Here is a 23,209-nt window from a genome sequence, read left to right on the forward strand (position 1 = left end):
TATCTTTGGACTACATACATATATCTATATATATGTATATACACATGAAGACTCAGCCACAAACTGTGAAAGATTGCAAAACAATTCATGGGCTATCCCACAGGAGAATACAAATTTTCAGGTTTAATGAGTGTGGACATACAGAACATTTTATACATCCACTAGAAACCTCAGATCCTCCAATCAATTCTTTCTGGATATCCCAGTCACAAGACATACTTGTCTACCTCACTCATGAGAAGTCTTTTTCCATTGTTGGTCCAACTTGTTAGAACTTACTTCCTCTAGCTATCTGCTCCCTTACAGGTCCAAAGGAATTTAAGAAGGCGTTAAAAACCTACCTGTTCATATTTGCCTTCAGCCCTTAGCACTTTCCCTCTGAGGGGTGACCTGACTGGAATCTGTGCTACAATCACTGTTTTGTGCTGTTTTACTTATGCCATGTGCTCGTTTTGTGCTTTATTTTAATTATATCTATTTTAATTACCTTTATTTCATTTATGTTTATTTTAATCATGTTTCTTGTTGATGATTATATATGTTCTGATGTAACCCACTCCAAACTTTGGAGGGCATGGGTATAAATCATTGCCAAATAAATAAATAATTTTTCTACACCTAAATGGTCACGTAGATCAGACAAACAATTTAGAGAGATTCTTCGAGCTTACAGGTCATAAATAAGAGGATGCTAGGCAATCCTTAATGACGCTTCAAAATATGCCAACGCAGGGCCAGATTTAAGATACTGGCATCCATAGGCAGAGGACATAAAGTTAAAGAACTGGAAAGCAGAGTGTAGCAAAGGTAGTCCCAGTTTTTGGGTGCCTTCAGAATTTGACACCCAAGGCATGAGCCTATGTAGCTTATATCTAAATCTGGCCATGTGCCAATGTCTGTAACATGATCCACTTGATTAAATATGCATTAGATTTAAAAGGTGAAATGCAGATAAGCTAATCAGAGTTCAGCTATGGACAAGAAATTCTTGAATTAGATTTCAAAAGGCACATGTATCATTTGAATTTACAATAGATGACTCCTCATCTAGAGGGACAGATGGGCAACCAATCCAGAGTCGTTCCTCGATGGTGTCATCTGAGGTCATTTTCTTGCACCAGAAACACCTCTATAAATTGTGGCACCTTGCTGACCCAGAATGGGGATATCATGAGAGGCTTGGATTCCATTGTTAGCCTTACCAAAGGGACAGTTGGGGAAGTCAATCTGGAGCTGCTCCTCAAGGGTGGCATCTGAGGTCATTTTCTTGCTATGGGAACACCTCTATAAATTGTGGCACCATGCTGACCCAGATTGGGACAGTGTGAGAGACTTGGATTCCATCATTGGCCTTACAAGGGGGATAGACGGGTTAGCCAATCCAGAGCTGTTCCTCGAGGACGGCATCTGAGGATATGTTCTTGCACCAGGAACACCTCTATAAACTGTGGTGCCTTGTGGCACACCACCAGCAACATGCTGTCAAAGCTGCTTGCCAAAGGGGCACATCCTAAGAATGGATTTTCATTCCCTCTGTATTGTAAGTAGTCAACTTTTTGTCTTAAGGAACTTCTAGGATGGGGAAGAAAAGATAGGGTGTAGTGTGGTCCCTCCCACCTGGGTCTGCGTTTTCCCCTCCCCTGGCTTCTCAACCAACAATAGAAGCCTTTATGACTTTGGTGAATCAGAGTGATTACATTTCAGGACAGTTGGGACTTGGAGGTGCTTCTTCCGTCCATAATGAGACTTCAGTCTCTTTAAGACCTGGATCTCATTCTTTGCCTCAGCCAGGAGTTGACATTTCTGCAGGCTCTCCGGTAGGGGAGATTTTGATCCAAAGTATACAATTTACCTCGCCAGATGGTGGAGATATGCCAGCAGATGAGACAGTAATAAGGGGTGTGAAGATATCTACTCTTGATGTTACATCTAGAGTTTCTGTTTGTATCATTCCTGTAGATTGCCCTGGAGACATTGTGGATAGCAATAGTGGGTCGTGAAAGCTCCATAAACACCAAAATTGATAATGTTTTGTCTTGAGTGAATGAATTATCTCTGGTCAGGTATCTTCTCATGCTCAAAAATTTAATGGTTATGATTTGATGATTGAAGAACTGATGGAATAGAATAAGGAGATCAAAAACTAATTTTGCTTTAATCAAGGATAAGGAATTTATGAATCGTAAAATGGAGAATTGTGAAAATTATATGAGGCAACTTAATTTGAGGTTTTTTAATCTTCCTAGATCTCCATTGATCGCTCCACTGGAATTGTTGAAGAAATTCTAAAGGTTTTGCAGGTACCAGCTGACTCTTTTCCCTCCATATCTAAGCTTTATTATCTTCCAACTCAAGGCTCAGTCTGATAATAATGTGCAGGGAGGGGGGCAGGGGGTGAAGAGTGGAGCCAGTCAGTCAAATTTGATTTGTCTCATTTCCTGCAGTATTCCAAAGCAGAATTTAAAGCCACCTTATTGGTCGTTTTTACCTTGGAGCATGATAAGGAATGGATATTAAAAATGTTTTTTCATAGTAAAATTAAGAATTTTGGGGGCCATGTGGTGACCGTCCTCCCAGACTTATCCAGAATAACACAGTCTAGAAGGAAAGCTTTCTTTTTGCTTAAAGAGAGAGATATTGCTTTGGGATTTAGTTTTATGTTAAAGTTTCCATGAAAATGCTAGGTGAAATCTGGGAATACTAGGTTCATACACTATGAACCTAAACAACCGGAGGGTATTTCTTCAAGCTTCTTCCTCTTCTGTTTCTGTTCACTCATCCTAAGGATATTACGGAATGCAATGCATATAACTCCTTATGTTAGTTTTTCTTGTGATATTGCCTCACTCATCTCCTCTAATACTGAGATCTAAAATTTTGTTAATTTTTTTGTGTTAAAATTGAGATAATGTTTTCTATATATTTTGTATAGTTATGTTCCTGATGATATTAAATTCAATAAAGAGTAAAAGAACATTTTATTAGCTGGTTTTACATGATTTATGCAAGCTAACAAAATGGATGAGCAATTTATTGAAAGAGGATACTCGAGTAAGGAACCCTTGGTTTTCCTAACTAATCGGAGTGCACCAACCAGCTTGAGAGGTTTATATAGAAATTAGTAGAGAGGTTTGGGTCTTACTCCCCTATGTAGGAGATACAGATGGTGTATTCTAGTTGTTTATCATCCCAAAGCAACATCTGTCCTCATGGATTTTAGTTTAGATTATGTTGAAGTAGGAACACTTTGGGCCTCATTTTCTAAAGTATCTCAGGCCTGCGATACTTTAGGGAATGAGGGGCGGGGGGCAGAAATGGGGGGCAGGCCTGCACTAGCCAGCAGTGATCGCACTGTCGCGGTGCGATCGCTGCCTGTTTCGCACCCGATAGCGCCACCATAGGAGGTGTAGCTATTGGGCACGAACACAGATGCGAAAAGGGCCTTACCTTTTCGTCGTCCGTCGTGTCTTCGCGGAGTCGGCCGCGGTGACGCCCTGACTCCTCCTCTTCCGGGGCCGACTCCACCCCCATTTTGGTATCTCACGCGAAAAGGGACATTTCGCGTGCGAAACGTCCCTTATCGCGTGCGATTCGTTTAGAAAATAAGGTCCTTTGTCTCCTGTCTTTCTTCTTATTTGTGGGAAAAGAGTAAGGAATTTTGCTTTTTGGAGTCAGCCTCCTGTCTGACCTGCTTAGAACTTGTTTTGACTCTTATAATCTGTTTTTGGAGAACTCCCTGTGAGAGCTGGTCCCCCTTATTGCAGTGGTTTGCTTACTGAGTCTCTGTGTTCAAGAATGGATTTGGGGTCGGGAAGATCTGCAGTAACCCAATGCTATCTCTCCTTTAGAGGATAGACCTGCCAGTGACCCAATGCAGAGGAGATTCTACTTTGAATTAACTGTCCTTTTGCATTATCACCTCTGTTTGAGGCCAGGAAGATTTATTCCACCTTCCTGTCTCTTGTTTGATTTTTCCCTTTTTGGGATCAGAGGCTATTTTTGTTCCACTGGGAGCTGATGGCCCTTGTTACCTGGGACTCAGTAACTAAATCTTTTAGAGAGTGGCACCTTTCAACTTTTAAGAAGCTGGAAGTATGGAGTTTTTTTGTTTTTTTTTACAGAATATTGAAATGTATCTCTCAAGAGTTTAGTGCAATTGTATACCTACATGTTACCCTCCTCCCCCCTCCCTTCATGTGTGTATGTGTGTGGGGTCTCCTTCTCAACCTTGGGAATCCCTAGGTTTACTGAACTGGGGTGGGGAAATACACACTCTGCTTCCCATGGATTGGGGGCAGGCTATTCTGCAAGGCTAACTGGGCAGAGGTTATTTATAAAAATAAACACAGACCACACAGTAGTTGGTGCTCTAAACAAGAAAAAGGTTTATAGGAAAAATAAATAGCTCAGCAGGAAAAGCATTTTCAAAGCCATAGCAGAAACAATTAAGTAGAAAGAATACACAGTCCAAAATTCCTCCAACTTACTCTCCAAAAGTCAAATCTTACAGAACATAAGAATCTTCCCCAGGCTCTCTGTTGTTCACAGAAAGTTGACAGATTCTGCCCAGTCATTGCTCGTAGTACTTGCAAATCTGCTGACCCAGAAATATCCTCCCCTTTGTACCAGGCAGACAGATGATCCAGGTCTAACTTCTGAAATATCCCAAAGAAATGGGTCGTTTCCTTTCCAGGAAACACTCCAAAGGACTGAAGAGGCAGACCAGGAACCCTTCTTCTTATAGTTCCTCCTTTTCTCCCAGCTGCTTTATTCCCAGCATTAGATCCACACCAGATCAAATCTTCAGTTCTTCACTCAACTGTGCCAGAACTCCTTCAAGAATCTCTCTTAAGACTCTCCGCAGAAAATTCCAATCAATCATCCAATCTCCTCTTGTGTCTCGTGGAAAGCACTTTTTATACCATTGAAAAATCCCAACCCCTTTGGGGGAAGAATCTTCTTGTCACTCAGCTAAACACACTAATAAATACACACACACTCTGAACTCTTCTCAAACCTCCTAAGCTAAAGTAGAAGGTTCCTCATTTTACCAAATAGTCCAAACTTTAACACACAATTCTGCCCTTTTAGTGAATCCTCCTAATCAGAATATTCTCCAGTTTGCAGGATGGGACACAATTCAGGAAACCTCTGCTCCTTTTCTGAACCCTCCAGGCTGAAAAATTCCTTGTAATTCAGCATAAATTACATTCTACTATCATTTACACTCACAATTTTTCTGATGTCCACATTACTGAAAAACATAAAGACATACACAAGCAGCTCAGCAAGACGGGAAATGTCCAGTGCCTCTAAGTGGCCAACTTAGTGATCTGTATCCAGCACAGAGAACAGCACCTGATGACAAAGAGTTAACACATCACAACATTTCACATACATAGCAATACCGCATTGTATTTTCTTTAGCCAAGAAGATAGCATTAATATGCACCATTTTTCATCCCATTCTTTACATTCTTCAGATCTCGTGAGAGAAACTTTTACTTCCCATCTCCATAAAATAGCATAGTAAATTTTATCACTGTTGGATTCGTGGATCCTTGAGCCGACTAGGACAGATGATGATGCACTGTGGGAAGGCCCACAGTGGATGTCGAAGCCGGGAGGTGGCACAGGCAGGAGACGGGAGGGTCTTCACCACTGGAGACCCGAGGTCCCCCCAGGAGGAGCCCGTGAGGACCCGGGCTGCTTGGACTTATGAGCGGTCTCATGTGGACAGGTGTCAGAGGAGGAGTTCCAGAGGATAGAGGAGAGTAGAGCTGGAGCCAGGAGGCCAACTGGAACTTCACCACTGGAAGCCCGCTGTTCCCCCGAGAGGAGCTCATGAGGACCCGAGCCACTTGGACTTAGGCGAGACCTCCTGGATGAAAGCCGAAGTCAGGAACCAGTGGACGAAAGCCGAGGTCAGAAGCCAGTGGACGAAATCCGAAGTCAGAAGCCAGCGGATGAAAGCCGGAGTCAGAAGCCAATGGATGAAAGCCGAAGTCAGAAGCCAGGAACAGCAACTAGCAACTCTAGGAAGAGTGAACCTCGTTGCAAGGCAAGGAGATGTTTGTTGAGCCAGTTTAAGTACTGGCAGCGTCTGACGTCACGTCCAGAGGCGGAGCAGGGTTTTCCCGCGCTGGTCCCTTTAAATGGCAGAGCCCCTGTGCGTGCGTGCGCCTAGGGGGCGGGACCAGCCCAGACGTCGGTGACGTCTCCCTCGCTGAGGGAACACCGCAAAGAAGCTCACCGGTTTGACCAGGCCTCCGGGATACCGCTGCAAGCCGTCCCGGGGTAGGTGGGGGACCGGCCCGCGGACCTCTGCGGGTCGGGCACATAACAATCACATAATACTTCTAAGTTCTTCATCTATCATAGACCTCACTTCTGCATGATTACAACAGTATAATTCTTGCCTTGACGAACTTCCTTGCTCCATCTTTGTCCACAATGAAGACTGCATTTTTCTTTATACAGCAGGCCATTTGCCACTGTGCATTTTGCTTGTTAATGGTAGCAGTAATCAGTGGATGATCCAGGGAGTAATGCTTGTAGGCAATGTCTTTTTTCATTATATTGTAGAGCTCCTATCTGGTCCACTCTTCTCTCTGTATCACTACCATGCTCATAGCAGGCAAAGGCACATAAGGGTATGAGAATTCCCTCAACTCATACACCAGCCTGTGGATTAACCTTTTTTCATGTGACCAAGCAGGCAGTCGTTTACATCCTGGGCTACCCTGCTCAATTCATAGTTCTAATGCTAATTCTGAAGTGATGGGTATATGTAACCCCTGGGCAGGAAAACCCTGATAGTGGACCCAAAGGCTCACATCTCAGTTCTGACCCTATTTTTACAGTTCTCTACAGGTGTTAATTCAACTCTGAGTGAATTAACATTGTTTACTTCCAAGTCACCTGTCTAACTCCTTGAAAACAGCAGCACTGACAATCTCTTAAAAGGAATAGCAGCAATGAACACGCTGGAAACGGAGTGAGTTCCAACTCAGTTTTACTGCTATGCTGCAAAAGTGAATTAGTGATTCTTTATAGGTCTTGTTGATGATAGTTCAATTTATTCTCACAAGATAAAACTTAATAAATTTGTGATCTTATTCTTCCAGCAAAGGTCTTCAGAATAATTCAGCAAATTCTTTTAGTACTTTAATCCCTTACTTCTCAAAACTGTAATGCAACCTTTAGCTTCTCCCCATTGGTAATGGTTAGAAATGTATCCCAATTGATTACCAGAATAGAAAAAAACACAAGTCCCAATTTACATGCCTCTCCTTTAGCATTCACTAGTCTTCACTTCTCTCTTAGTACTGGTTGGGCACTGTATTACCTATTCCTCAGAATGATCCTTTCCTGGATCCGCAACAAAACTTCTTAAACCAATCTTCCCATCTCCTTTACACTGGAAATGGATGTAAGTCCATTCCTCCTCAATGAAACAACTTCTCCTCAGGTCCCTTCTAAGTGAAAGACACCTCATCCCCTGCATATCCATAAATCTAAGTCCCTGGGCCCTACGGTTCTCAGTCAATAAAACACAGACAGGAAAAAAAATCCTACTCAAAAGGAAAAACCAATGAAGAAAAAGGAAGGGTGGAAAAAAGTCCTTTTCCATTAACCAAAAGGTCTCCAAAACTCTGAACCCAAAGTAGGATTATGGCACTCTGTCTCCAATTCTGTACCTAGGCCTCTGTCAGAGAGAACCTCAGAGTCCTTTTTCCCAGGAAAATTAGAGATGGGGACTGCATAGACAGGGCTGTCCCCTATCAGGGTAACTCAGGAAAAATTGAACTAAGAATCCACACAATGAGATACTAGCTGTGATTCTCCCACATGGGGGAGCCAAATCATCAACCTTTAATCACTGATAACTTTATACCTTTCCAGGAACTTGGTTAAATCATTCTGGTAAGGAAACCTGGGGTTTCCTACATCCTCCCTCTGTTTTTTTTCAAATTTGGGACAAAGTCACAAAAATAATATAGCCATAGATATAAAAATATACATACATGGAGAACATAAAGAAGACCCATTTTTATCATGACTGTGTGCATCAGTCATATGAGGCTTTACACCTGGTATAGGTATTCTAATACATAAGCTTATTCCCCACCTAAAACAAAATTTTAATGCATTAATAGTCTCTATATGGATTGAATAACCTTTTACTTTTAACCCGTACATTCAAGAAAATTCCTTACACCAAATACTAACAGCCCAGGGCATGTCTGGACAGCAGGCTGCCATAATGTGAAGCAGGACATCCAGCACCTACTGCTAGTTCAAAAGAAGAAGTTTAGCACGTGATTCATCACTGAGCGTGATAGTCACTCACCATCCCTGACACAGACCAAAAGCAGACAGCCATGCAACTTCTGGAAGGATAAAAGAAAAAGTGTATTACTACAAAGCATTCTCACTGCTAGGTTATGACAGATCCTTTCTCAATCCAGATGTATCAGGATGCTCTCACCATCCTGTAAATTAAATCAAATAACATTTTTATGAACACTCCACCAACATGCAAGACTACATCCCACCATAACCTGGAAAGGCAAGGAAAGATCATGATGTCACCCGACTTCAACTTCTTCAAAACTTCTCCACTTGAAATAAAATTCTTATAAAACTCAAGAATGAAAAACATTTCCCATTGTAGCCATTAATAAGAAATATTTCCTCATAAACACTTAACACAAAAGAATTTCACATGCACACAGAAATACCCTTATGTTATATTATGTTATATAATCAATATCTTCAAGGATACACGTGTGACAAAGGTATGAACCCCCAAAATATCACCATCCACAGTTCTCTTCATACCACAACTTCAAATCCTTTCAGATTCTCTTCCTTGGATTCTACACTCCTCCTCCCTCACATTTAACCTTAGGTCACAATTTCCAACTCCAATCTTCCTATAAAAGAAATTATTCATTGCTGCAAAGGAAATAGGATTTAGTAAAGTTAATAGCTGCTTCCAATAATCCATACCCCTAAAAATATGAAATATGTTAATAAAGCATTGGGCATAGGAAAAGTTGTCAGAAACTGATTTAAAAAATTGTATTCATTTTTATAGCAAGGTTTTTTAATCAATTTTTCTTCGTAAACAAGAATATGTTCATAATCAGTTTTACCACATACTTCATTGACAAATACCTTTTCAACAACTTCAACATTAATGTGGATCAGAACAAAATGATGATTTTTTTTTCGTCTATATAGTTAAGTAACAAAATTTCCAGGTATGTGACTGAATCCCCAAATCTGTTATGTAGTGTCACAGTGACCTGCGTTTTTCTTGTCACAATTCTGTATCCAGGTTATTACAAAGTTCAGTCCTGAGGTGCAAACTTTCAACAATTTTGGTCTCCTCCAGAAGGACCTTTGGGGACATCAGGGTCTCAATCTGGTCACCTTACATGGGACCTGCAATCAAGCAGAGGAGAACACACAACTACAACAACAATGCAGCATGATAATATTTATTTATTTATATTTATCAATCTCCTAACTGCCAAGGCTCTAGGTGATGTACAATTTCGAAAAACATAATTAAAATAACAGATTGGACACAACACATAGGCTATATAACTACAAATCAATACATGTTATTGATATAAAATTACAGAAGTAGCACTGATCACAGCATTAATCTCAATAAAATACCAAAGTTCACAGAAGCAGAGAAAAAGAAAATAGCATCCAGTTTCAAAACAGTGATAAAAATTAAGATAAAAGCTGGGTGGAGCTTGCACACAGTGGTCCCATCTGGCAAGATCTTTTCTTCTAATAAGTATCGCCTACCACCTCCAGGTAATACATATATGACATAATGTTTATGTATGTTGCAACCCAGTTTCGTTTCCTTTACTCACCACTCCACGGTCTGCTGGAACATTGGATGACTGTGGGTATATTCAGCGTACAATTTATCTTTTAAAAGCTGGGCTTCAATATGGTCGCTCAGGCACTCATCATGCATCTAGGGGTACTGGGCCCCGAAGATCTGCATATGTTTGAGAGCAAGGCGATCTGCTTGGAACAAATGAGTCAAAGTCCATCCCTCTGGTGAATTCTCAGGGCTTACCTAATGCCCATTCTCCATGCCTCCAGTATAAAATGGTAGAGAAGTCTACCTCAGGTAAAGATGACAGCTCGCTCCACTCATCTCCTAAACTCTTAAGACTTTGGCTGGTTTTTCCTTTCCCCTTAAAAGGGGGAGAAAGATCTTTGAGACCTATGATTGCCACAAACAATCCCTTCACCTAATTCAGAGGAGGAGGCGGCTCTTAATCCAGGTCCATGTATTCCTGGAGAGTCTCTGGCTTGGGAGGCAGTAAAGGTGGATCCTTTCTAATACAAGGAGATTCTTCCTTCCAATTCTCCAGGGATATCTCTAATTGATTCCAATTCTCCAATGCCTCAGTCCATTGTTTGATGGCATCTGACTCAGAAGTAGGCAGGGAAGGCAAACAATCCAACAACTTCATGCTCATATACCTATATCAATTCACTGTATCCTCTTCCCAGAGAATGCACTGGAGCTGTAGTTGGTAAAGATCTGTGTACCCCTATGCCTTCTTGCACCTCAAAGCTAGTAGGCCCCAGTCATGAAGTAGAAACAGGTATCTCGTTCTCCCAATGCTATGGCCAAGATCCAAACTTAGGGCAGATAATAGGGCTACTAGATGTGCGCCCCGCTTGGGTTCTTATTCTTCTGATGCAGTTAAATTGAACACAGACTGAAAGGTGATACAAGTCCATTCTGCAACAACTGTAATCACAAAGTCTTTGGGACTTGAAGGCTCTCTTTCAGGTTTACTGTGAGCACTGTTGCTTCTAATGGCCAGTGATACTCAAAAGCCCCATGTGGCTCTTCTAACTAGGTGCACAAAATCTTGTGTTGAAGGCAACACTAAAGAGTGAGATGCCTGGTCTGATCCTTCACTGAGAAACAAGATGGATTGGCAGCCTTCACAATGTAGGATTACTGGCAACCACCATTGTCGCATATGACAGCAATTACACTCCATACTTATATGGGGAACTGCATGAACCAGGCCAACCACTCTCTCCTTCAACTCAGTATGCATTAGGACCATACCTATAGGGATCATGCATGTTAGCAGCTCTTGTAATAGCAATGAGGCCTTCAGAATGTGGAACCTAATGGCATCTCTCATCTTGGACTAGCCTTAGCTGCTCAAGTCTCAGTCTTGGTACACAATGGTCCTAGTGTTGGAATTTCGAACCTGTTTAATGGACTCAGTGATCTCAATTTGGGAACAGTGATGACAATTTCAAAGTCTGGTTTAGCAGAAAAACTTTTTTCTGACAAAAGGCTCACAGCACAATTCACATGTCTTCTCTATTCTGCCTATGCTGCACCCTGCTCCTCTCATGCTTTTCGACATCAAGGATGTGGTTTACATGCTGTCACAGCGATCTACGTTGTTATACTCAGATTGGTCAGCACTCAATGATGCTGAATGATGACACTCTAGGATGCATAATAAGATGTTCCTCATGGTCACTTTTGTGCACTTTAGTCTCTAAGATGTCCTCACGGTAGGAATGGCAGCCAATGTTGCAGTTCACAAAAAAATAGTGGTTTCATTTCAAAACATGGCAAAAACACTCAAAAACAGTCCAAAACCCACATCTCACATCTCAGTTCTGAACCTATTTGCACTTTTCTCCAAAGGTGTTAATTCAACTCTGTCAACGGCTCCCTATGGGGGGAAGCCTAGTTTTAAGGCCCTTTTACATTGTTTACTTCCAAGCCACCATGCCAACTCCTGTAACAGCACTGACAATCTCTTGAAAGGATTAGCAGCAATGAATATGCTGGAAACTGTCGGTTTTAACTCAACTTTACTGATATGTTGTAAAAGTGAATTACTTATTCTTTACAGCTCTTGTTGATGATAGCTCAATTTATTCTCACAAGATGAAATTTAGTACATTGTGACCAGGGGCATTGCTAGGTACTTCAAGATCCAGGGCACAGGCCCAGAGGTCCATTTCTTCAGCTCACCCTCCACCCCCCCCCCCCCTCCAGGGTTGCCAACTTTTCCATAGTCTAGGACTGCATAGTTGAAACTCAGTCTCTTCAGTTCTGTAGCCCAAAGGATACATGCAAGTGGCTGTGTGCTGTACTGTGTCTTGGTCCCTCAGCCAGCTGTGAGCGCATCATAAGACAAGATCAAGTGAAGGGTATGGATGATTGATGAACTCATATTTATGAAACTATTGTGTGATTTAACGCTGAAAATAACTACACCTTTTTTCTTGGCATTTGTTGCATCCGTCGGTCTCAGATGGCTTTAACCCTTGTGCCTCACCTTTTTCTCTGCTCTCCCCACTAGCCTTGGGAAGATGGCTACTGCCATGTCTGCAAGCCGCACTCTCCGGCGTCCCCGGAACGGCTATGGCGTTGCCTCCCACCATGTTTCTCCCAAGGGCCTCCTAGGGTGTGCGCGTGCGCGCTACCCACGTCTTTATTCCAGCTATGGCGCGAACCTCGGGGGTGTCCCCTCAAGTGACGGCACACCATCCACAACCATCCAGGTATTTAGCCTGCCCAAACTTGCTAGCTAATCGAGTTAGCAAGGACTGGAACATGGATTGGATTTGTCCAGTCTAAGCTACTCTGCTGCTTCCGTGAAGTACCCATGTAGGTGCGAGATTCTGAGTCAAAGTCAGAAATATATATTTTTTGAGACTTCACAATTACGTAAATTTCTTGACTCCCATACCCATGAGGCTTTAGCTTTAGAAGCCGAGGCAAAGTGAATATAATCTAGGTGCAGTCTTCTTTTCAGTTGTTTTAAGGGGATTATCCCTTTATTTCCTTTAACTGCTTATTATTCCTTACTTTCTTCCTGAGGATTATTTTATATACTATACAGATAAGAAAGTAAAGTGAGATATATATATCAAATATTGTTTTGTTTATTAGACAATGGAAATATCTGTATTTCTTATTATTTTTCTGGTATTTGTATTGTAAAATGCATAAATAATAATAAAAAAAGAAATGGACGCAACCCTCATGTCTAAAGGCTCTCAGACGATTTCGGGGATTTACCAACTACTATAGAACATTCATCAAGAACTACTCCTCACTAACTGTTCCACTTACAGCTATGACGAACAAAGGTGCCAACGTTGCCAATTGGTCTACGGAGGCAGTAACAGCATTCCAGAAACTGAAAGATGCCTTCTCGAGCAAGCTGTGCCTCCGATATCCGAATCCAACTCGGCCCTTCATTGTAGAGCTTGATGCCTCAGACGTTGGCGTAGGGCCGTGCTAAGCCAGGCCGGTGACTCCAAGGCCTTACACCCATGCTCATTTTTCTCCCATCGCTTCTCGTCTGCAGAGAAGAACTATGGCATAGGAGATAAAGAGCTCCTGGCTATAAAGATGGCTTGAAGGACAACATCAAATCACAGTCTTTACAGACCATAAAAATCTGGAGTACCTCCGCCACGCATAGCACCTAAACCATAGGCAAGCGAGATGGTCCCTGTTCTTCAATAGATTCAACTTTGTGCTGAAATACCGCCCTGGAGATATGAACATCAGAGCAGATGCCCTATCTCGCTCATTCCTCTCTGAGGATGTTCCAGATAAACCTCAGCATATCATCGACCCGAAAAGAGTTATCTTGTCAGCTACTCACCCAGTACCTATGGGTAAGACCATTGTACCCAAGAACCTAAGGAAAAAGCTGTTAGCATGGGCTCATGACTCTAAACTGGCTAGGCACCCTGGTCAATGAAGAACTCTGGCTAAACTCCAGAAGTATTACTGGTGGCCCACCATGAAGGAAGATACATTCTCCTATGTTGCTTCGTGTTCTAATTGTGCCAGACAGAAACTGCCACCCGGTCATCCTTGGGGCCTACTCCAACCCTTGCCAGTACCAGACGAGTCATGGACACACATTGCTACAGACTTTGTGGTAGACTTAACACTCTCATGAGGAAACAGCATGATCTGGGTAACAGTAGATCATTTCTCAAAGATGGCTCACTTCGTGGCTCTCCCTGGCTCACCCACAGCCATGGAGCTTGCAAAGCTTTTCATCACTCACATCTTTCGCCTACACAGCATCGCCTACACGGCATCATCTCTGATCGAGGAGCCCAATTCACAGCTAAGTTCTGGAAGGCATTGTGCAAAAAGTTTGATATCTCTCTTGACTTCACCTCAGCATACCATCCACAGTCTAACGGGCAAACGGAGAGAATAAATAGGACACTCAAGCAGTTAATTCCTGCCTATGTGGGCACTCACCAAAATGACTGGGCTGAGCTATTGCCCTGGGCTGAATTCGCCATCAACTCTCATCCAACAACATCAACTGGATCAACACCATTTGAAGTGGTCTATGGACGACTACCAGCACCACCATTACCACTTCCACTTTCAGTGTCGTCCCGGCAGCTCAATCTACTGCCAAAGATATTCAACAACTATGGACTAAGACCAAAGAGATGCTTCATAAAGCAGGATAACGAGCAAAGAAAGGCTATGATGCTCATCACTGCAAGGCTCCAGAATTTCAGCCTGGTGATAAAGTCTGGCTTTCCACAAAACATCTCAGACTCAAGCTACCATCAGTTCATTTTGCTCCACGCTTCGTCGGACCCTTTCCCATTCTCCGACGACTAGGTACTCTTACATACAGTCTGAAACTTCCACCAGCACTGAAGATTCATAATACGTTCCATGTCTCACTATTGAAACTATTAATCCTTAGTGAGTTTTCAACCAAGACACCTGAACCTATACCTATTGATGCAGAAGAAGGCATTGAATACAAGGTAGACACAATTCTTGATGTGAGAAAGAGAGGCAGAGTATAGGAATACCTCCTGTCATGGGAGGATTATGGACCTGAAGAAAACTCTTGGGAACCTTTTGCTAATATCATGGATAAAGAGATGCTTCAACAATACCACAGAATGCATCCTCAGAAACCAAGACCAGATAGGAGGTCTGGAAGAGGCCCTTTGAAGGGGGGTACTGTTGCATCCGTCGGTCTCAGATGGTTTTGAATCTTGTGCCTCACCTTTTTCTCTGCTCTCCCCACTAGCCTTGGGAAGATGGCTACCACCGTGTCTGCAAGTGGCACTCTCCAGCGTCCTCGGAATGGCTATGGCGTTGCCTCCCGCCATGATTCTCCCAAGGGCTTCCTAGGGTGTGCGTGCGTGCGCTATCCACGTCTTTATTCCAGCTATGGCGCGAACCTCGGGGGTGTCCCCTCAAGTGATGTCACGCCATCCTGGTATTTAGCCTGCCCAAATTTGCTAGCTAATCGAGTTAGTAAGGACTGGAACATGGATTGGATTCGTCCAGTCTAAGCTACTCTGCCGCTTCCGTGCTGCCACTGGAAGCTCTCTCTCTGCCCTTTGGGGTAATCTCTAACTTGGGTACCCGCTCCTCACGGGCCTTCTGCTTTATTTCAGGTGCCTTACTGGGATCAGGTACTCGCTTCTCGAGGGCCTGCTCTCCCTGCCTCGGTGCCTGTACCATCTACTTCTGCCTGGTGGAATCGCCAACCTACAGCTACCATCTACTGAGTAATCTAACTCTCAGGCTGTCTCATCTACAGCATTGCCTTGCTGGGAAACCTACACCGGAATCCCCCTATACCAACGGGATGAGATGGGTTCCCTCTGCCGAGGGCCCCGAGACTGCTACATCTGGATCACCTCACTACTGCCATCTCTGGTGGTACACATCAAGCAGTACAATAAAAGATTTAATTCTGTGTTTGTGCATCCTGAGTCTAGCCCAGTACTGTGGCTCCCCACGGGCTCCTCCCCGTGGGCGTGGACATCTGGCACAGTACCCAAGAATCCACCCAAACACGGCTGAACCATAACACCATTATGCTTGCAATAGCTGTAAGGGGAGAGGAGGGAGGGAGAGAGAGAGAGCGCCTTTATGGAGGCCCACTGATTTTTGAACTATTTATGCCACTGTAAGAGGGGGCACTAGTAACTCAGGGTGAGGTTTGTGGGGTTAGTTGGCCGGCGCCATTTTCTAAGATGGCACCGGCCATCCATTGCTCCTTCCATGTGATAGGGGCCGACCAATGGCACCGGTAGCCCTTGTCACATGGTAAGGGCAAAGGGCCACCAGCACCATTTTGTTTACTGGCAGCCGATGGCCCGAGAGCGGGAGATCATTCCCAGGATCCTCACTGGACCACCAGGACTTTAAGCAAGTTTTTGGGGGGGTCAGGAGGGTGGGGGGGGGGGTTTGTAATTAACTAAATTTGAAGGGTTGGGGTGGGTTTTTTTTCCTGTTTTTTTCGGCGAAAATTACTGGGGAAAAAAAAACGACCCGTATCCCGACCAGGCAGATAAAAACAAAGCACATCCCTATTCAACAGTGCAGCCATACTATTGAATATAGCCATCTATCTTGGGTCTAGATTCATCATATTAGAGATGTGGTTCGGCCTTCTTTATCAGCTGGCCGCGGGAAATTTTGTTTTCCCGCGGTTCGGGACGATTTTATTTCAGCTGCCCCCGAAAAGAAGCCCGAAACCTGCCCCAAACCATCAAATTTAATTTACAACAGGGCGTTGTAAACCCCCCCCCAAAACCCCCCCAACCCTTCAAATTTAATTAATTGCAACCCCCCACCCTCCTCACTCCCCCAAAACTTGCCAAATTCCCTGGTAGTCCAGCAGGGGTCCTGGGAGCGATCTTCTGCTCTTGGGCCATGGGCTGCCAGTAATCAAAATGGCGCCGATGGCCCTTTGCCCTTACTGTGTGACAGGGGCTATCGGTACCATTAGCCGCCCTTATCACATGGTATGAGCAATGGATGGCCGGCGTCATCTTAAAAAATGGCGTGGGTCATCCATTCCTCCTACCATGTGACAGGGGCAGACCAATGGCACCGATTGCCCCTGACACATGGTAAGGGCAAAGGGCCATTGGCGCCATTTTGGTTAGTGGCAGCCGACGGCCCGAGAGGGAGATCACACCCGGGACCCCGCTGGACCACCAAGGACTTTCGGTAAGTCTGAGGGGGGGTCGGGCAAGTCTTGGGAGGGTCGGAAGGATTGGGGGGTTACAATTAATTCAATTTGAAGGGTTGGGGTGGGTTTGGAGGGGATTTTTTTGTTTTAATGTGCCCTTTCTCCCCCCCCCCCCGAAATACGATAAGAAAACCACACAAATTTTTGTGGGTTTTCTTATCGTTTCGTCGCCCCCCCAAAATGCAATGAAATAGGAAATATCGTCTGTATTTCCTATTTCATTGCAAACGAATGTAAATCCCTATTATTTATTGATTTTATTTGAAACACAAATTGAGTGCTGTAAATATTATTCAGTCATCAGTAAAAGAAGTTGGAAACCACATTTCTTCTCAGTGTGCTTTTTGAATATAAAAGACTTTGCTTCTTACTAGTGCTGTTTGCGATGGAGGGAGGGGGCTTGTACTGGGACTAATGCAAAAGCTCCTTGGAGCTATTATTCCCCCTCACAGGGAGCTCCGGAACTCAGAATGTGAAATGCTATTCGCGGAGAAACTGAGAGACTTGAGTGCAGAAAGGGTCCCATCTCCTTTTCTGTGTGCCCCTGGGTGCAAGTTAAAGGATCCATCCCGCCCAGGGGTTATAAAAGCATTGACCGTTTCATTCAGAGTAGGCCTACAAGCAGGTGTCAGCAGCAGAACTAATAGCATGACAGATGGCTGCACCAGTACAAACTTCAGGCACATGCTGATACTGGAAATCTTCCACATTGCTAATTACTGATTACCACACAGCATGCAAATGTGGGGAAGCACCCAATATTTACCTCTTTTGGAGTTATAGTACACAAGAAGATTTGGGTGGGGGAGATCCTGCCATTATCATGTTGAATATGTTCGGCTGTTTTAAACTGCAGTACTGCTAAAAGACCACTGGATGGCATTTTAGATATGCGAGCACTGTAGTGTAGTCTGATAATGTGCTTTGGGGAAAATGGGGTGAATGTTCCCTTGAAAGTTTGGGCTTTTACGACTGGGTGCTAAAATGTTTAGCGGGATCTATAAAGATGGCAACTTTTGGCAGGTTTTTGTCCTTTTCGTTCCTATCCTTTCCAAGCTAAGGTGGGGGACAGGGACCTCCAGGTATGTAATCTGCTGGAGCAGCCAGCCCGAGGGCTGGTGGGCTCAGGGTCCCCGCCAAATGGGACTGGGGCCCTGCAGGACCTCTCCTCCTCATGGGTGGCCATGGAGCGGTGTGAGTGGGTTACTTCGTTCTCCCCGAGGAACTGATCAGGAGGTGAAGTAAATTAGAAGCCCTTCTTCCTTCTGAGGAAAAGGGCCAGGTGTTCCGGTGTGGGGAAGTCCCAGAAGACACTTGTGCCCCAGAGCGTCCCTTAGAGTGCAGTGATCTGGGGACCTGCACCTGGGAAAGGTGTTGTGCAGATCCTTAAGGAAAGTCAAAGATCATGGAAGCGTGAGTAGCTTATGTAAACGTGAGTTGCCTTGGGTTCCTTTTGGATGTGAATTTTGGAATGGGTATACACGTCATTCCTTACAGGGGGTTTGGTTTGAAGATGCTTGAAAGCAAGTCAGGAGTATGGATTAACAGTCATGCTGGGTCCAAAGACATACAGTAATAGTTTAGCATGGGATGTGATTATTAGGTTCCCAGAGGCAAGCGGTTAATAAATATGAGTTACCCAGCTGTGAGGCCCATGAAATTCTGATATATACAGTCAGTGGTTAGGTATGTCACATTCTTTCACAGCCATGTATATAGTTGCTGGCTGGCTCGTCCAGAGAATAAAGTTCAAGTTCGGTGTTTGAAACATGGTGTCAGTTTCGCTTCTTTAGTTAGCACTTTTGGAATGCATGGGAATAGAGTTTCATGGAGAGGAGTTGATGGGGAATTTTCCCTATCCAGTCAGGATGAGAGTGATGGGGAACATTCATGTTGTCACCTCACAGGTCCTCTTTACCATATTCATGACCGTGTATTGAACCCATCAAATTTGGGATGGAGGACCTTAAATCAAAAGGGAATTCCAACCCATCATTTTATGTACCCAGTAAGGGAGTTACACAAACAATTATTTTTACATAAAATGGGACATAAGCTTCAAATGCACACCTTAAATGTTTATTGGAATCATTGCTTTGATGGGAAACCATAGAAGAATAGCTGGTGGACCTGGAACCACAATGAGCATACATGAGTTGGCACATTTTTGTGCATCAATCTGTAGAATCCAATAGTGACCTCCACTATGCCAGCATGCAGATTTAAGGTTTAGGTGTTCTACCTGTGGATTAGATTGGTATAAAAAAGTCTAAATTAGGAATTGTATCTATATTGTTAAAATTAAGGGGCCAATATTGAGCGCCACTTAGCTGGATAATTAAGGATTTATCTGGTTAAGTGGCAGTGGCTGAATATCTGGCCATGTATAGCAACCACCACTTATCTGGATAAGTGATAGGTGGGAAATGGGCATTTTGGGGAGAAGCTACTTATCCAGCTAACTTAACCAGATAAGTAGCAATATTTAAACTTATTCGGTTAAATTAACTGGATAAGTTAGACCTGCTCAATCACAGGTCTAAAGTTAGCCAGATAAGGCGCATCCAGTTAATTAGTGACTTATTCAGGGATATTCAGCAGCATAGCCGTGGTGCTGAATATCCCTTGTAAGTTAACTGGATACGTCTTATCCGGCTAACTTACTCAAGACATTTTCCTTTGAATATCTACCTCAGTGCTTCTCAACCCAATCTTTGGAGCACACCCTGCCAGTCAGATTTTCAGGATATCCACAATGAATATGCATGAGATAAATTTGCATACAATGGAAGCACTGTATGCACATCTTTCTCATGCATACTCATTGTGGATATCCTGAAAATCTGACTAGTTAGGTGTGCTTTGAGGACTGGGTTGAGAATGACTGATGTACCTCAAAGTAACTGATTATGCCCACAGACCATCTGAATAACTACTTTCTTTTATTCATTAAATAAACAGTTAACCAATAAGGAAACATATTCCTCATAAAAGGACAGTAGAGTTTTAACAAATATGAGGTCCACATTCAGTAAGCCGGCAAAGGGAAAAGTTATCCTCATACATTTATATAACTTTATCCAGATATTCAGCAGGACTTATCCAGATAATTCTGCCGCTGAATATAGCCAGATAAAGTTATTTGGATTATTTTATCTGGACAATTTTAGGACAGGCCTTCACCATGACCAGACTTGTCCGACTAATTTTAATTGGCCAGTGCTGAATATCAATGCTGACCATAATAAGTTTTGCTGTGCCCTGGCCAGTGGCATAACTAAAGTATCTGGCATCAAGGGTGGATACTTTCTTTGGCACCCACCCTTCCCAAGGATCCTCCTCCATTCCCCCAATGATCTCTGGTTCCCCTTTCCTTCACATAGGCTCCCTCATTCTCTTGCATACACGCACACACCTTCACATAGACTCCCTCTCTCATTTGCACACATACAGCCCCTCTCACAGACTCACCCTCACACAGGCTCCTTCTCTCTCACACATACACACACACACACACACACACTCACTCTCACACAGGCTCTCTTTCTCTCGCACACCCCTCCCCCTTTTTTACAGGCTCCCTCTCTCTCTTGCACACACTCTCCACACCCCTGCACTCAGGCTCCCTCCATTTCTCTCGCTCTCTCACACATACACACCCCTTCATACATCTCCATCTCTCACACACAAACAAGCACTCTCACTCCCAATCAGACATACATGCTTGCAGTTTTTTACATACATACACACACACACACACACAGACACATATGCGCTCCCATACACACATACACAGAAGTTCTCAAGTCTTACTCATATACACATACGTACATCTACCTTATAAATGGCCTGTGACCGACGGCCCGCAAATGCGCAGTAGAGACCAGCTCTACCGCGCATGTGCGGGCGAGCACGTCGCTCTGAGGCAGCTTCAGAAAGAAAAAAAATGGCGGCGTCCAGTGGCAGCAGCGGGCGGCGACGGCGGTAGCGACGGCGGTAGCGAGCGGCGGCGGTAGCGGCGACAGCGGGCGGTAGCGAGGGAGGGAGAAGAGAGAGAGAGAGGGAGGGACGGACTGAGTGGGAGGGAGGGACGGAGAGAGAGAGTGGGAGGGAGTGACTGAGTGAGAGGGAGGGACTGAGTGGGAGGGAGGGATTGAGTGAGGGGGAGGGACTGAGTGAGAGGGAGGGAGTGGGACTGAGTGAGAGGGAGAGGGGGGACTGAGGGAGGGAGTGGGACTGGGAGAGAGAGGGAGGGAGTGGGACTGAGGGAGAGTGAGTGGGACTGAGTGAGAGGGAGGGGGGAGGGAGTGACTGAGTGGGAGGGAGGGATTGAGTGAGGGAGTGGGACTAAGTGAGAGGGAGGGAGGGAGTGGGACTAAGTGAGAGGGAGGGAGGGAGTGGGACTGAGGGAGGGAGTGGGACTGAGGGAGAGGACGGAGGGAGTGGGGACTGAGTGAGAGTGAGTGGGACTGAGTGAGTGAGAGGGAGGGAGAGAGGGGGGAGGGAGTGAGTGAGACTGAGTGGGAGGGAGGGACTGAGTGATAGGAGAGGGAGGGTGGGGAGGAGTGGGTGAGGGAGGGGGTGGTGAAGAGTGAGGGGAGAGAGAAAGAGGGGGAGGTGAGAGACAGAGGGATGTAGCCCGTTTTAACGGGCTTAACGGCTTGTATATATATATATACACACACACACACACACACACCCCTTCCTCTCTCAATCACATAGGCTCATGTGCTGTCATTCTGGGCCTCTCCCTCTTCAGCTGCAGGTGGGATGACCTCTGCCTGCGGCTATCCAGTTGCTCTTTTCCCTGTTTTCCACCTCAAGTGGGATGGAATCTTCTCACAACCCGCCGGATCTTGCCACTCCTTGGCTGTGAGTAGGATGGGCTCCGCTCGTGGCCCACCAGATGTCGCTGCTTCTCAGCTGCAAGCAGAATGGGTTTCGCTTGCTGCACACTGGGCCTTCTTCATCTTCTGCCGTGAAGAGGATAAGCTCCACACGTGGCCCGCTGGATATTGCCACTCTGTGGTGGACCACCCCATCACTTCCCCCCTTGGTATGCCACTGGCCCTGGCAATGCCTCTGGACCCTCCTTTTTATATGGGCAAACATTTGCCTGGACAAAATTTATTCACTGAGTAGGGGGCAAATTTTAACCATGAAGATTTGTCTGGCTAACTCCCTTTATGTAACTAACTAATCAGATCATAAAAATTCAATAAAGATATACAAAATAATGACCATTGGGAAAAGCTCTTAATTCTCTTATACTCTGGATTTTATAAGCCACTAATAATGAAGCTATTCAAACTAGGAGGGATTTTAATATGGCCTTCCGCTCCAATATGTTTACGTGAAGTTTCTGTTTTTGTTTGGACCAAGTCCCCTGGGAACTGATTGTGTTTAGGTATGCTCCCATGCTTGAATGGAGGCATCTGTGGTCAAGATTGCCTGAAACAGTAGATGACGGAAGAATTGACTGGCTAGGAGATAGATTTAACTGTCCTATCTCCTCCATAAGGTGAATTTTAAAAGCGTTATTTGCATTAAAAGGCCCATATTTGTGAATATATGTCTCGTGCATGAGCAATGCATATTTTAAAAGCCACAAATTATGCTTATGAGCTAAAAAAAAAAGGGGATGGACTTAGGGCGTGTCAGAGGCATTCCGAGATGGGGCCAAGAGTTACGCAAGTAAATTCGTTTTTTAAATCTGGTGGCCGCAGCATGCAGTGGGTTGTTAGCTGCACATGTTTACTTTTGCTCTTGATGAGTTGCCTCTATAAATTTCTATTTAGTCCTAAATTGACTGGGTAAGAAGTCTGGATCAATTGGGGGACGTGCAGGCTGAGGAACCAGAGAGGTCTGGATGACTTCAAGTTGGACTGGGCAAACTGGTAGACTAATTGGTAAAACTGGGAATGGCCTTCACACGAGCATGTTTTAAAATCTGCTTATCTGTGCGTCTTAAAGCCAACAAAATCCTAAGGAAGATCCACAAAATATGTTTTCTCGAGCAGCCACACATTTGTGCGGTTTGCGTGTTTTAAATCATACATGCATAATTGTGAGCATGATCTAAAATTTAAGTGTATGGGCACTCGCACACCCATACA

General features: G+C 44.3%; 1 protein-coding gene across 1 annotated transcript in view; it reads right to left on the bottom strand.

Annotated features, from left to right (window-relative positions):
- Positions 1-9,221: 9,221 nt before the first annotated feature.
- The window catches only part of CAGE1 (cancer antigen 1), a 176,909-nt gene continuing 162,921 nt past the window's right edge, over positions 9,222-23,209 (bottom strand). The window contains exon 11 of the mRNA XM_029590619.1: positions 9,222-9,453. Coding sequence (XP_029446479.1) covers positions 9,438-9,453 — 16 coding nt within the window. The 3' untranslated portion in view covers positions 9,222-9,437. The remainder of the gene's footprint in view (positions 9,454-23,209) is intronic.

Source organism: Rhinatrema bivittatum, chromosome 2, assembly GCF_901001135.1.
Source record: "Rhinatrema bivittatum chromosome 2, aRhiBiv1.1, whole genome shotgun sequence".
Lineage (NCBI taxonomy): Eukaryota > Metazoa > Chordata > Amphibia > Gymnophiona > Rhinatrematidae > Rhinatrema > Rhinatrema bivittatum.